Consider the following 14,134-nt stretch of genomic DNA (forward strand, 5'->3'; position numbering starts at 1 on the left):
TTATCCCTTTACACACCCTTCATCCTACAAAAAAAAAAGAGTTTGTTAAAAACAAAATAACATTCCTATTTATTTTAATTATTCCTATTTATAAGGAACAATTCTAATTAAATAAATAAAATGCAAACTAACTTATTCAAGAAATCAAATTTCAAAGTTTAATCTAACTAATCTAACAAACAAAATATAACTAACGGAATTTTATAAAACGCTAATAATTAATTAATAAATACCGTAATATTCTAAGTATAATAACTTCTCTAAGTGTGTGTAACATAGACAAATTACTACCTTAACTTTATTAAGAACCAAAATCAATTATTTTCAAAAACTCAATTGTTCTAAAAATAATCGTCTTTAATATAAATCGTGCAATGAGTCCGTGAATGAATTCTAAGAAAATTTATAGACTCAGATTTATGAAAAGTATAAACTATAAAATTAGGTGTGAAAAATGAGTGTCTACAAATATGGTCTCTCATTGATGGAGTGCATCATCTCTTGGTTTTACATTGAGTTAGCATTTCTCACATTCTTGCTTATCCACAATGCATTGCTCAATTTACATGGCTGACTGTTCTAGCTATCCATTTAGTCAAATAGAATAAAAAAATCTTCAAATAATATAACGAGGTCACTTCAGTTTGTTGAACGTATCAAACCGTATAAGACATTTGAGGAATATTGTCCATTCTCGTCCTTGTTATTTGATCTTCAGTTGAGCTCTAGAGATCTAAACTTGTGGGTTATGATCAAGAGATCTTATCATGAGGTGTATGTTGGAGTTTTTAGGGTCACTGGTATAATAAATAATTGTGCAAATGTCATATTTGATATAAGCCAGGATAGTATGATCTAATGTGATTAAGTTTATGAACTTATAATGAGTTTCTTTGTCATGAATATAAAGTGAGGATACCTAAGTGAATTTCTAATTTTATGAAGGGGCTGAATTAGAAATAACCTAACTATAATAACTAACTTAATGTTAGTTATATATAACGGTAATGGTCCCCATTTGAAGTACGAGCAATTCTCCTTTGCGTCCCCATCAACAGAGAGAAAAACCTTATTGCCATACTCATCAAATAGAAGAACCATTCCATATAAGGAAAGTTTAAGGAAAGAGATAAAGAATATTCAATTCATGCAAAGTCTAAGAAAGAGAAGATTCATGATTTATCAAATTAAGATAAGCTTCCGCCGCATTCAGATTTTAATTTCTCACACATTAAGATATGATTTAATTAAGATAATTCTAATAGTGTAACCCTGCACCCTGAATCACATATTTGTCTTTAATATTTTCGCATACTTGAGTTGCTTTAAGATGTCATCGTTTGTACATAATGTAGCAGTCACGGTTCCATCAAACTATAATAGACCTCCCATCAATGGAGTGTATCATCTCTTAATATTTACGTCGAGATAACATTTTACGCATTCTTGTATATCCATAATGCATTGATCCATTTTCATATTGTTAGCTTTTCTAGTTATCTATTTGTTGAATTAATTCAAAGATTTTTCAAAAAGATAAAATGGGTTTGTGTCCATCATTTGAGCATACCAATGTATAAGATTTTGAGTAACGATTTTCATTCATGTCCTTACGTTTCTCACGATTTATACATGGTAATTTAAAACAAATGATTGACTAATTAAAAAATAAATTGCAAACAAATTGATTAAAATTTTGTCAAATAGATGAAAAAATAATAAATTTGTAGATTTTGTTTTTTTAGACCAATTGTTTCTTTTTTTTAAAAAAATTGATCCAAAATAGCCGGGAAATTTGACGAAATGACCCTAATGATTGCTATAATTGCATCTGTGGTCACCCGATAATTTAAATTGATCTGGTGACCACTTTATTTTTTGGACGAAAATACCCTTTTTGCATAACGCGAAGGGACCTCGCGTTTCGCGAAGTGGATTAGGGTTTTGTATTAATACTCAAATTTTTTCATTTCTTTTCTCTCTCTTCTCTCTCTACTCTCGTTCGACGACGGCGGCGATGGCTGCGGCGACGTCGGCGACGACAGAAAAACATCAATGATAAAAAACCCTAACCCTGAATCAATTTATGTTCATCATACAGATTTATGTTCTTATTTCCATGATCTTCATTTTAAACCTTAATCTTAACCCTAAATCGATTTATGTTCATGTTTCTAGTATCTTCATTTGAAAACCCTAAATCAATTTATGTTCTTATTTCTATTATCTTCATTTCAAACGATTTATGTTCTTAATCAAACCTAAACCCTAAATCAATTTAGTCTATTCTTATTGTTCATATTGGTTCAAATTTTGTTCATCTTATTGTTCATATTGGTTTTCATATTGGTTGTTCATATTGTCAATGATGATATTTGCAGATAATCTTGTTTTTTTTATTCTAAGGTGAATGCTTTTTTATTTCATTTTCTCGTATGCTCTGATTCGGTTCTATTTCGCGAAGGCCTCCCCGTTACGCGAAGACCTTCTCGTTACGCGAAGGCCTTCCCGTTACGCGAAGGGCCTTCCCTTAAGTTTAGGAAATTGGGTTGGTTGCTCCAGTCTGTTTTAACTGGTGAGTGTCTTCCTGTTACAAAATCTACTGAAGATGGGATTTACTCCGGTTCTACCTGCAAGCAAGGAAAAATCGAAGCTTTTGTGATTGCCATGGGTGTGCATACCTTATTTGGTAAAGCTGCTCATCTAGTAGACACTAAAAATCAAGTTGGTCATTTTTAAAAGGTATGTCAGTTTGGTGTTAATCACCTTTAAATGTATTTATTCATTCATAATTAATCTCATTTCTGTTACACAGGTCTTGACTGTCATAGGGTATTTCTGCATATGTTCTATTGCAGTGGGAATATTGATCGAGATTATTGTGACGTAACTTATTCAACGTCGATCCTACCGTACTTGAATTGATAATCTGCTACTAATGCTTATAGGTGGAATTCCCATTGCAATGTCCACTGTCCTATCCGTGACAATGACAATCGGTTCACATCGTTTGTCTCAGCAGGTTTGTAAACAATCATATCATATCAGTCTTCATAAATATATCCTTGTGTTATTAAATCATTTAATGATTTCAGGGGGAAATCACAAAAAGAATGACAACACTAGAAGAGATGGCAGGCATGGATGTTCTTTGTAGTGATAAAACTTGAACTTTGACACTGAACAAGTTAACAGTGGACATAAACCTTATTGAAGTAATTTATTGTTGGACATGATTTCCTCGTTTTGAGTTTATTCATAAAAATGTTGCATATGATTGTTAGGGATCATATGGTTTTCTTTGTGCTGAATATGATTGTGTTGTTTGGAGTGATTTTAACATTCAGGTCGTTTCTAGTCGCCAAGGACCGAAGATATAAATGATGCCCGCAATAAATTGTACACCTCCTTTTCTGTATTTCTTTTATATAAGATGTATTAAATAGTAATAGTAGACTTAATGTATAACCAAGTTTTGGATTTGGAAGTTCAAAGTTTCTTCTCTTTTCTAATAAAAGTTTGTATTATTGAATGATAATTATTAGGATAATGCACCAAAGATGTGATTTTGTTGTCTTATCTTGTTTCTTCTAATAATATCCTTATGTGTATCTCATGTTGAAAATTATAAGTTTATATAACACATGTATAATGAAAACTTGCTGAAATAAACATTTAAAATTTTCAAAAACTTAATTTAGTCTCGTTTTATCTGTAACTTTTGAATATTGTTTAAAATTTGTTGCAGTAACTTTAATAGAAGTTATTAGCTGTTATTGGTGGTTAACTACCAATGGTTACAGACCGTTTTAACCGTCGATAAGAGCAAAAACAAATCGATCCTAATTGGTATCAAAGAGACTCGCCACCGATTAAGAATAAATTATCCATTAACAACCACAAGTTCTTATATTCAGAACATTAACATCTAATAATTTTTTCAGTTGAATGATGAATAATATTACTTGAATAATTATTTTAATGAGATATAAGAAACACCACAATTTTGCTATTTTTGTAACATATCAAACACTTTCACATTGCTACAAATACTAATATTTAATTAGATTTTAGTTCTAAAAAAAAATTAAAGATTTCAAATGCATGCCTATGTTGAGTAACACAATTAAGATCATCATCTCTTTTTTCTTGAAAGTTATCGTCAATAAATCTTATCATTAATTAGACATTGAATTATAAAATCACTTTTACATCTACACAAATAGGAATATCAATGAAACCATCATAAACGAGTTATTAGCTTGTGTGAATGATGGACCACAACAATTTTTCGAGATCCCTCCCTTGCAAGAACTTCTCACCTTTCCTGTTACTAATAACAATAAAAAATAAAAAGATTATATATATATATATATATATATATATATATATATATATATATATATATATATATATATATATATAAGACTTAACAAGGACACTGCTTCCCTTTCAAATATGTACAAATTTTGTTTGCACATTACAGCCAACCAGCTAGCCATAAAAACAACAATGGTGGTCAAATCTGTCCCGTTTTCTGCACTATTAATAAATTTAGAAGATTGCACCTTACCACCTTTGAGTCATGATTAATGAGGTCTAGCTCCAACACTTAAATAAAACGTGTAAAGATGTTAGGCAAAAGCTTACAGCATAAGTGCACCTAGGTTTAGATTGAACTGAAGAAGTGATTTCTTCCCACATGGTTGATTCTTAATCATTTTCTTAAAGCTTAAAAGGAAGAACCAAGATTTCAAGGGCTTATCTTCAAATTTTAGGTAGCAATACAAGTATGTTGTTGGATAAACTGTCCTTAAAAACTCACTCAAACATTGAGAATGTCATTTTATGATTTCCAACATGAACCATATAGTTTCATGGAACTAACTTGTTGGGAACTGATTTTATATGACAGATCGTATATTCAGTTTTCAAAGGATATATTCATACCATTTAATCTTGTTAGTCACTATAATTGGAATCTGATAGAATTAACCAAACTTATTGACCAATAGCTTAATTAACCAACATGTTTCTATCACATTCTACTCTTGTGTCCCCACTATAAATAACCTCCAAAAAAGAAACACCTAGTAATAAGTCACATTATATATGCAGCATTCTAAACATGCAAACTTCTCCTATTGACTGAAATATCCCTTCTTCATGAAATCCTTCAACATGAGTATACACCTCACCCACCCTATCCCCGTTCACAATGTGACAGATGTCAAATGTCATTATTATGATTATTTTTAATCAAATAAATACTAAACTCTAAATACATTATTATAACACATATATCTTTAATGTAATAAGTCTTAGGTTTACTTGTACAACTTGAAATGAATAAATATATATATATATATATATAATGTATATGTTTAAGTAAATGAAATTTATGGAGCATTGAGAATAGTGAGATACCTTTACCAAACTTGAAGGGGGATAAAACCAGTTCTGAACAACGAAACATTGGATAATCTATATATCCAGTTCCTGCATGTGTGACCTCTTCAACCTGCTTGCTCTGTTATTGTAGAGACATCCCCACAAATGTCATAACTTATGTAGAGACATCCCCACAAATGTCATAACTTCATGTTCTAGGTTTCAAATAATGTTATAATTTTAGTAAGGGTATTATGGACTTTTCACATTTTCACTTCGCGTTACATGATAAGGGTATTTTCGTCCAAAAAAAGTAGTCACCAGATCAATAAAAATTATAGGGTGACCACGGATGCAAATAAATAACTTATCAGGGTCATTTCGTCAAATTTCTCAAATAGCTAGTACTCTTAATTAAACTATTTTCAATAATAATTGAAACAATTGATCTCATAGTTCAACTTTTTGGTGCAATGCAAATATATTACCTGTATTAAATAAATAAAAATCAATGTTGTAAACAAATGAAATAAAAAATATTCTCAGTAATTTTGTAAGGTTGGTGTTATATTTTGCTCGGTAAGGCATATTATTTAGTCGGATCGAATTTTTCATCCGAATTTTTGTGATCTGAATAATACTCTCAATCTTCATTGGGTCGTCAATTGTGTTTGTAATGCTCTCTCGAGTCATTGTAATGCTCTCTGGAGTCCATGTCCGTCTCCTATTTAACAACAAAGGAGACAAAATTATCAGATATCAATTATCATTTGATATGCCAATTTTCTAACATTTTTACCAACCCTCGACTAAACATAATTTCATTTACCGTTTAAAATATTTGGTAGAGATTTTTCTGACACTATTTTTTCGATTTATTTTGCTAGCTCTACTTCAATCCTAATTATTTAGGAACTCAAATGAGTTATTTTTTTGAGGGACTCTCAACAAATTGCATGATTATTGGATCTTGTATATTAGAAATTTTAATTTTGAAAATTGTTTCTAGGATCGACCCTAAGGTAAATCCAGCTAGGTGGACCGCTATGCCTCAGGGCACCCAAAATCAGAAAAATAAAAAATAAAAACACTAACAAAATTTGATTAATATGTTAAGAAAATACTTAACTAACTAAACTATAAACTATGTTATTTTTGTTAAAAATAAGACAAACTTATTATATTTGTTTAATAAAATATAACTACTTAATTAATAATAATAATAAATTTATTTTTTTGGGTCACTACTAATTGTTTCTACAATTTTGGGAGCGTTTGATTTGTATGCTGGAATTGTGATGAGAATGGATTTGATAGTAGGCTAAAATGAGAAAGAGTTTAGTCATTTTAACATTGTTGTTTGGTGGATAAAGTTGATTTATGTATGATTACCAATATTGATGTTTGATTTGAAATACAAATATGATAAATACCAAGTTTGGGGGTTAAGTTTGAGTTTGAGTTTTAGGTTTATAAATAGAGAAATTAATAACTTGACATGGATTTTGATAATGAAATTTTTTGAAAAAAAAAAAAGTAATGCAAAATTGGGAATGAGTTTCCAAGCCTATCCCTATTGATGGATTTTATCATTCTCTAATATTTGGTAATGATTCTAAAAAACTTATTCCAAACCCATTCACCAAACCCTTGTTATTTTTATCCTTTCATTTCTTTATTCTCAAATCTATCAACCAAGCACCCCTTAATATCTAAATTATTAATTATTTGTATTGATTTTTGTAAGTTATATTTTTCATTATTTACTAATTTATTTTTTATACGTAACTTTAATTAGTATTAAATGAGAATTATTTTTTATTATTTAAATAATTCAACCTCATTTGATTTTATGTTAACATGTTACATAATGTGGCAAGGCATAAAGCAATGTTTGAAATTTGAATGTTATTTAAAGGCCTATTATTATATTTTTGGCCCATCAAGGATTAGGCCCATGAAAGATTAGGCTTATGACATTGTACGAAACATGTGGGAAGTTCTCGTTTGTTAGGCATTTCAGAAAGAAAGGAAATTTACAAGTGCAATCGAATCTCTATCGCCGCAATCGAAGAGCTTAACGCAGCCGGCAGTACCAGTCGGCTGTTCTAGATAAAAGATTATCGGTGACTTTCTCTAACCTTCTTTTACTCCTCGTTTATGCTCTATGTATCTTGATTTGCTAAACTTGTCTGTCTTGAAGCTCTAGTTTTGTAGAATGAATTATATGTGTTTTTCTCTCTAGTATAGTTTCCTTGACCTCACTGTGCTAATTCTAAACAATGGGTTTTCAGGATTTCAGGAAATGGGGGGGAATATCATGCCTTTAACCTGAAATTTCCTGTATTTACAACATATATCCTTAATCGCATGTTGTCACGCGTGTTTGTGGGTTTGAGTATCTTACTTATATTGTTGATAGATTTGTTGGTTTTATGTGTTCGTTTATGGGAAAACTTCCACCGGTTTATTGAGCTCAATTTTAGCTATTGTGTTCAATTGTTTCTACCAACATTATCATTTGATATTTGGGTAGCACATCATCTGTTAACTGATCTTTTTTAGTATTTGTTGTAGGAATACCAACTCCTTTGCATTCTCTTTAAGTGGATTGTAAGAGAGTGATCAAGAATTGCAAACATGTCTCGAAAAGGATTAATGGAGCAGGATCTGAGTAAACTGGATGTGACAAAACTACATCCACTCTCCCCTGAAGTTATCTCGCGTCAGGCTACTATAAACATTGGTAACTTCCCATTTCAATCTGATCTGCTTAAATCCATGGGATACTGAATTTACTGGTTCACTTGCTTTCTAATTAGCATTCGAGTGTTGGGGTTGACTTGGTTTTCAATTTATGTGAGCAGGGACTATTGGACATGTGGCTCATGGAAAGTCCACGGTTGTGAAAGCAATTTCTGGTGTTCAGGTTATAATTATGTTGCAATTGCAATTGCATTTACTATTCTCTATGCTATTAAAGCTTCCTACAAAACTTGCAACTTTGATATTACTGGTCTATCTGATTTATTGCTGGAGTACTTGAAAGCTAATCTTGTGGACTAAAAAAAAATATTGTTCCCTCCCTACTTTGCTGAGAGGTTATTCAAGCACATGTATCTTACATTGTGTAGAAAGAAAATCTTGATCTGTCCTGTGTATTTAGTTATCTTGTAGTGTATGTATGATTGTCAAGTTTTTCACTTTGCAGACTGTTCGTTTTAAAAATGAGTTGGAGCGCAATATCACTATTAAGCTTGGATATGCAAATGCAAAGATCTATATATGCGAGGATGAAAAGTGCCCTAGGCCTATGTCTTATAAGTAAGAAGTTTGTGGTCAATGATGTTGTTATAGCTCTTCTTTTTACATTTATTCATCTGCCTTGTCTTTTTACACAGGGCATATGGAAGTGGAAAGGAAGACACTCCTATGTGCGATGTACCCGGATACGAAAACTCCAAGATGAAGCTTCTGAGGCACGTGTCTTTTGTTGATTGCCCTGTAAGTAAAGAGACTGCAGTTTGATTAATTCACTGACGAGTTTATTCATTATCTTGTTTTCCATTTTAATGTATAAAGTATAAACAAGTTCAATCTGTCTTGACTGCATGTGGCATTCTTGCCCCATGATTGTTTAAGTATTCAGTGCTTCCATCATGGATTATTTTTCCCTGAGATTTTCTTTTCCCTAAGTTGTTATCATACATAGGCCCCATTTGGAATTAATTTTTGTTTTTGTTTCTAGATCAAGATGCGAAAATGTTTGGAAACTTAACTTAGTTAGAGGCAAACTCAAATATTTATTGGTTGTTTCTCAACTGGAATCAGAATTGAAATCCAAAATATCATCTATGTTTCTTAAGATTCATCGTGTACAACTTATATTTTTGTATTGTGTGGCTGTTGTGTGTTTTATTTGTTGGACCTTGGAGGAATTATATTATCAATGGTGACCTTTTCCAAGGTGTGATCAATATGGAGTCTGATTTTTTTCCGTTGGATTTCTTATTGGATATAGGGACATGATATTCTCATGGCTACTATGCTTAATGGAGCAGCAATCATGGATGGAGCATTACTCTTGATAGCTGCTAATGAAAGTTGTCCTCAACCTCAAACTTCCGAGCACTTGGCTGCGGTTGAAATAATGCGGCTCCAACATATAATAATTCTCCAGAATAAGGTTGACCTAATTCAGGAAAATGTAGCCATCAATCAACACGAAACAATTCAGAAATTTATCCAGGTACGTCACCTTGTGGAGGAGAGTATAAAATTATCACACCTTGATTTGTAATGATCCGTTCTCTCATTTTTTCCTGAACCAGAATACTGTTGCGGATGGTGCACCTATTATCCCAGTTTCTGCGCAGTTGAAATACAATATCGATGTTGTGTGTGAATACATTGTGAAAAAGATCCCCATTCCCGAAAGAAATTTTATTTCACCTCCAAACATGATCGTTATCCGATCTTTTGATGTCAATAAGCCCGGTTTTGAAGTTGACGAAATTAGAGGCGGTGTTGCTGGTGGAAGCATTCTCAAAGTACATTTCTCTACACTCTTTTGATAATCACTGAGCTTATCTGAAAACTATATTTTGTCAAAATCTCCATCACAATGACATTGGAAATCCAGCAATCTAAAGACTAATTTCTTTTTGCATTTGGTTTGAAAAGTGTGAATGAATTAGATGAAACTTCATTTTGCATAAAAAATGGCTACTTTTTGATCCACTTTTTATATTTGAACATTTACTATTTTACCCACTATATATATATTGACTATTGGGTGGAGGATAAAGAGTAAAGATGTGTTTTTTATTTTATTTCACCATAACATTTTTTTTCATTCTCTTTTTTTTTTCCTACTAAGAAATATTTGGAATACTAGGTCAAAAGGTGAGTCTTTTTTGGATAAGTTCTAATGCCAAATGTATAATTTATTGTATTTTTAGCCAGTTGACAAAGGTCCATACCAAAACATTTCTAACTAAACTGAAATGTAAGTTTGATGCAAAAATTCCTAATTTCAAATGTGTTTTCTAACAACTTGATTATAGATTAGCTTAGTAGAATTGCAAGCCTGAAATGATCTTCATAGAATAAATATGGATTTTGCTTACTGTTTCCTTAGAAAAGTCATATATGTGCAGGGTGTCTTGAGGGTTAATCAGTTTATTGAGGTTCGCCCCGGGATTGTGGTGAAGGATGAGAGTGGGAATATTAAATGCACACCGATTTATTCTAGGATTGTATCGTTGTACGCTGAGCAAAATGAGCTGCAATTTGCTGTTCCTGGAGGCCTCATTGGTGTTGGTACTACCATGGACCCCACATTGACACGTGCTGATAGATTGGTTGGTCAGGTTCTTGGAGAGGTCGGATCTCTCCCTGATGTTTTTGTCGAACTGGAGGTGAGCCTGTTAATCTTAGTAATGAATTATTTAAAAGTTTGTTTGCAAGCATATGGTAGGATATTAAAAAATTGACAAACTCTATATCTGATAGATAAATCTGATCTTTTTGATTTAAGGTCTAAGTAGCGAATAAACTGATCTATTAGGGCCAGGTAGAGGTTTCTATTTATGTAACTTTGTTTTGGTGTATAGGTGAACTTTTTCTTGTTGAGACGTCTTTTGGGTTTGAGAACGAAGGGAACAGAGAGGCAAGGAAAGGTTGCAAAGCTGACGAAGGGAGAGATTCTGATGTTGAACATAGGTTCGATGTCTACAGGTGCTCGAGTTATTGCTGTAAGGAATGACTTGGCAAAACTGCAGCTGACATCACCAGTCTGCACCAGCAAAGGCGAGAAAATTGCTCTTAGTCGACGTGTTGAGAAGCATTGGCGTCTTATCGGTTGGGGTCAGATACAAGCTGGTGTCACCCTTGAAGTTCCTCCCTGCCCGATTTGAGACAGCAAAGAGAAAAGTAGAGAAGAACCGGGTAAAAGAGAAACTTTTTCGTAACAAACTAGGTTTAAATTATGTGGGAGGGGAGAGAACTTCTTGGTACTATTTTTGTGAGATGGAGAAGAAAACTTGATGGTTTGATTGGATTTGGTTTTATTAGTGATTCATTCATCTTGTTCTTTGTGTGAGCTTCTTCTATTGACATATTAGGAATAATTTCTTTTCAATTTTCATTGGCATAAGATTGTGTGGATCAATTGCTTCTAAATGTATTTGTTGTTGGTGTTGGATTTATCTTTCTTTCTACATATATTGCATACTTTGATATGGTTTAGGTTCTTGTTTGGTCTTGTACTCTTGTGTCTATTAAGAGGATTATTATGTGTTATGATTTTAGGGCTGTGAAAAAAATTCAATTACCAAACTATAGCTTACCGTTTTTTTACTGTTTTTTTATTGGTATTTTTTTTATATTTTATAATTTATATTAGTTATTATTATTATTATTTTAAATAATAGATATAGTATAATATTTAATAATTTATATATATATATATATATATATTATTTATATGTAAATTTTAAATTAAGAATTGTTTTTAAAAATAAATTATAATTTATATGATATTATAAAAAAAATAAATTAAAAAACAACTTAAACTAATATGTAAAATTATTTTAATAATATTATCATATATAAAAATATGATAAAATTTATTTAAAATTTAATTTAAAATTTTGAATAACTTGTTAATCGATCCAAACGATTTATAAAATAAAAATATGATTAATCAGACAATTAATAGACCCGTTAACACCCATAATGATTATTAGGTTTCCTACCCATCATATGAAGTTTGGGGGTATAATATTATTATTTTTTGTTTTTCAGATTATTTTTATATTTAATTATATATAAAAATAAAACAATATATATATATATATATATTTTTATCTAGTAAAGTATATTTTGATTTTAATTACATGATAAAAAAACACAGATTCAAAACAATATAACAATGAAGGCTTGGCCCGGCCCGGCCCGGTCCGACCCAAATTGACAGATCAAAACCCTAAAAATCCTTAAGGTAACATTTCCAACGCCCATCTTCATATCCATCCATCCATCCATCCATCCATCCTTGTTTGACTGATTGCAAAGAGCGAAGATGAGCCGAGGAAATGCAGCCGCCGGCGGTGGACCAAAGGGGAAGAAGAAAGGTGTAACCTTCACCATTGACTGTTCTAAGCCGGTGGAGGATAAGATTATGGAGATTGCTTCTCTCGAGAAGTTTCTCCAAGAACGCATCAAGGTCGGTGGTAAGGCCGGTGCTCTCGGCGACACTGTTTCGATCTCTCGTGAGAAAAACAAGATCACTGTCACCTCAGATGCTAACTTCTCCAAGAGGTAAACTTTCTTTATTCTACTTCTACATTTGATTGTTATTTCCTAGACAACTCTGGAATTAGCTGAACCTGGTCTAGATTATGTATGAAATAGATTCTAATTTTCAACTATCTATTTGAAGAATGTAGGAAAGTATCACCAGGCTAGGATTTATGTGTTTAGCTAGTCTCTTGTCATGAAATAGAGATGAATGCAGCAAATTAGCCTCAAATATGGGATATCTGAACTCTTTATCATTGTCTGATAAGTGTGGATTTGCTTTCTTTTCTGTTGATCCACTTGGATGGAAAGATTGTCAATGAGTTGCTGGATACAGATCTAGATATTTTTGGTATAAAATGTGTTGCTGATTGATCATCTGTACGTTCTATTATCATGAAATTTGGATAGCTTGTTCATTTTTAAGAGCTCGCCCAGCCCAATTGAGCATTCCCTATGCTCAAAAACAACAATTATAGACACTTTCTTTTAGGTGTATCTGGATATGGGTAAGACTAAGTTCAGATATATCAACAACCCGAATGAATACGTACAGGATCTTTACCATTACCCACAAAGACATGGTCCTCATAAGGGTCTTATTGTGCTGAATAGAATGTGTTTGGATTGAAGTAGTTCTCTCTAAATATTACACTAGATTTATTTTGTTACATGTGGACTTTATGCCTACTAATGCTTGATTTTTATTGGCAGGTACTTGAAGTACTTGACAAAGAAATATTTGAAGAAGAACAATGTTCGGGATTGGCTTCGTGTCATTGCATCCAACAAAGACCGCAATGTGTACGAGCTTCGCTACTTCAACATTGCTGAAAACGAGGGTGAAGAGGAAGAGTAGAATGAATAGTTCTTCATTTTGCGGGAAAGAACCCATATTCCATTTCTTTAATTTATTGCTTTTGCAATTTCAAAGACTTAGATTTTTGTTATGGTTGTCTTCATTTCTCATAATTTTTATTGCAATAATTAATCTCTCTCTAGCTAATGGTGCTTACATTTAGGATAATAAGAACAATATAAATTTAACAAAGTATTTAAAGCCGGTTTTGCCATTATCCCACTCTTTAAAAGCTTTGCCTAGAGTTCAAGACATTAATTTTTGTATAAGCCGGTAGCTTAAGTGAATATTTGTCTAGATTACCATTTTTCATTATTTTTTATTTTTGACATAATAACTTTTAAAATTAAAAAATAAAATTTTAGGTTCAACTTGATAAAATATAAAATATTTTATTTGAAAAAATAAGTATTGAAATACAATTCCAAAGTAGCTAAAATATAAATGAAAATTATAAAATAAATTGGATTGAATTCAATTAAAATTACAACTAAATTCTAAATATTAATCTTAAATGATGCAAAAAAAAAAAAACATAAGAAATAAAATTAAACCCATATTTTAATTACAATTCAAAAGTTA

The 14,134-nt window shown here is 31.6% G+C and overlaps 2 protein-coding genes across 3 annotated transcripts; both read left to right on the forward strand.

Annotated features, from left to right (window-relative positions):
- Positions 1-7,401: 7,401 nt before the first annotated feature.
- LOC124922769 (eukaryotic translation initiation factor 2 subunit 3, X-linked-like) lies at positions 7,402-11,600 on the forward strand. 2 transcript variants are annotated; one of them, XM_047463481.1, is made up of 9 exons: positions 7,402-7,517; positions 7,969-8,137; positions 8,259-8,320; positions 8,603-8,715; positions 8,793-8,895; positions 9,413-9,640; positions 9,723-9,941; positions 10,551-10,811; positions 11,007-11,600. In XM_047463481.1, the coding sequence occupies exons 2-9, from the start codon at positions 8,032-8,034 to the stop codon at positions 11,307-11,309; spliced, it is 1,395 nt and encodes a 464-aa protein (XP_047319437.1). In that variant the 5' UTR covers positions 7,402-7,517; positions 7,969-8,031; the 3' UTR covers positions 11,310-11,600. The 2 variants fall into 2 exon arrangements, with proteins under 2 accessions (XP_047319437.1, XP_047319436.1); XM_047463480.1 differs by having other exon boundaries at positions 7,411-7,517; positions 7,957-8,137.
- Positions 11,601-12,399: 799 nt separating this feature from the next.
- On the forward strand, positions 12,400-13,691 carry LOC124920950 (60S ribosomal protein L22-3). The gene is made up of 2 exons (XM_047461542.1): positions 12,400-12,714; positions 13,408-13,691. The coding sequence occupies exons 1-2, from the start codon at positions 12,476-12,478 to the stop codon at positions 13,550-13,552; spliced, it is 384 nt and encodes a 127-aa protein (XP_047317498.1). The 5' UTR covers positions 12,400-12,475; the 3' UTR covers positions 13,553-13,691.
- The last annotated feature ends 443 nt before the right edge of the window (positions 13,692-14,134 follow it).

This window comes from Impatiens glandulifera, chromosome 1, assembly GCF_907164915.1.
Source record: "Impatiens glandulifera chromosome 1, dImpGla2.1, whole genome shotgun sequence".
NCBI classification, from domain to species: Eukaryota; Viridiplantae; Streptophyta; class Magnoliopsida; order Ericales; family Balsaminaceae; genus Impatiens; species Impatiens glandulifera.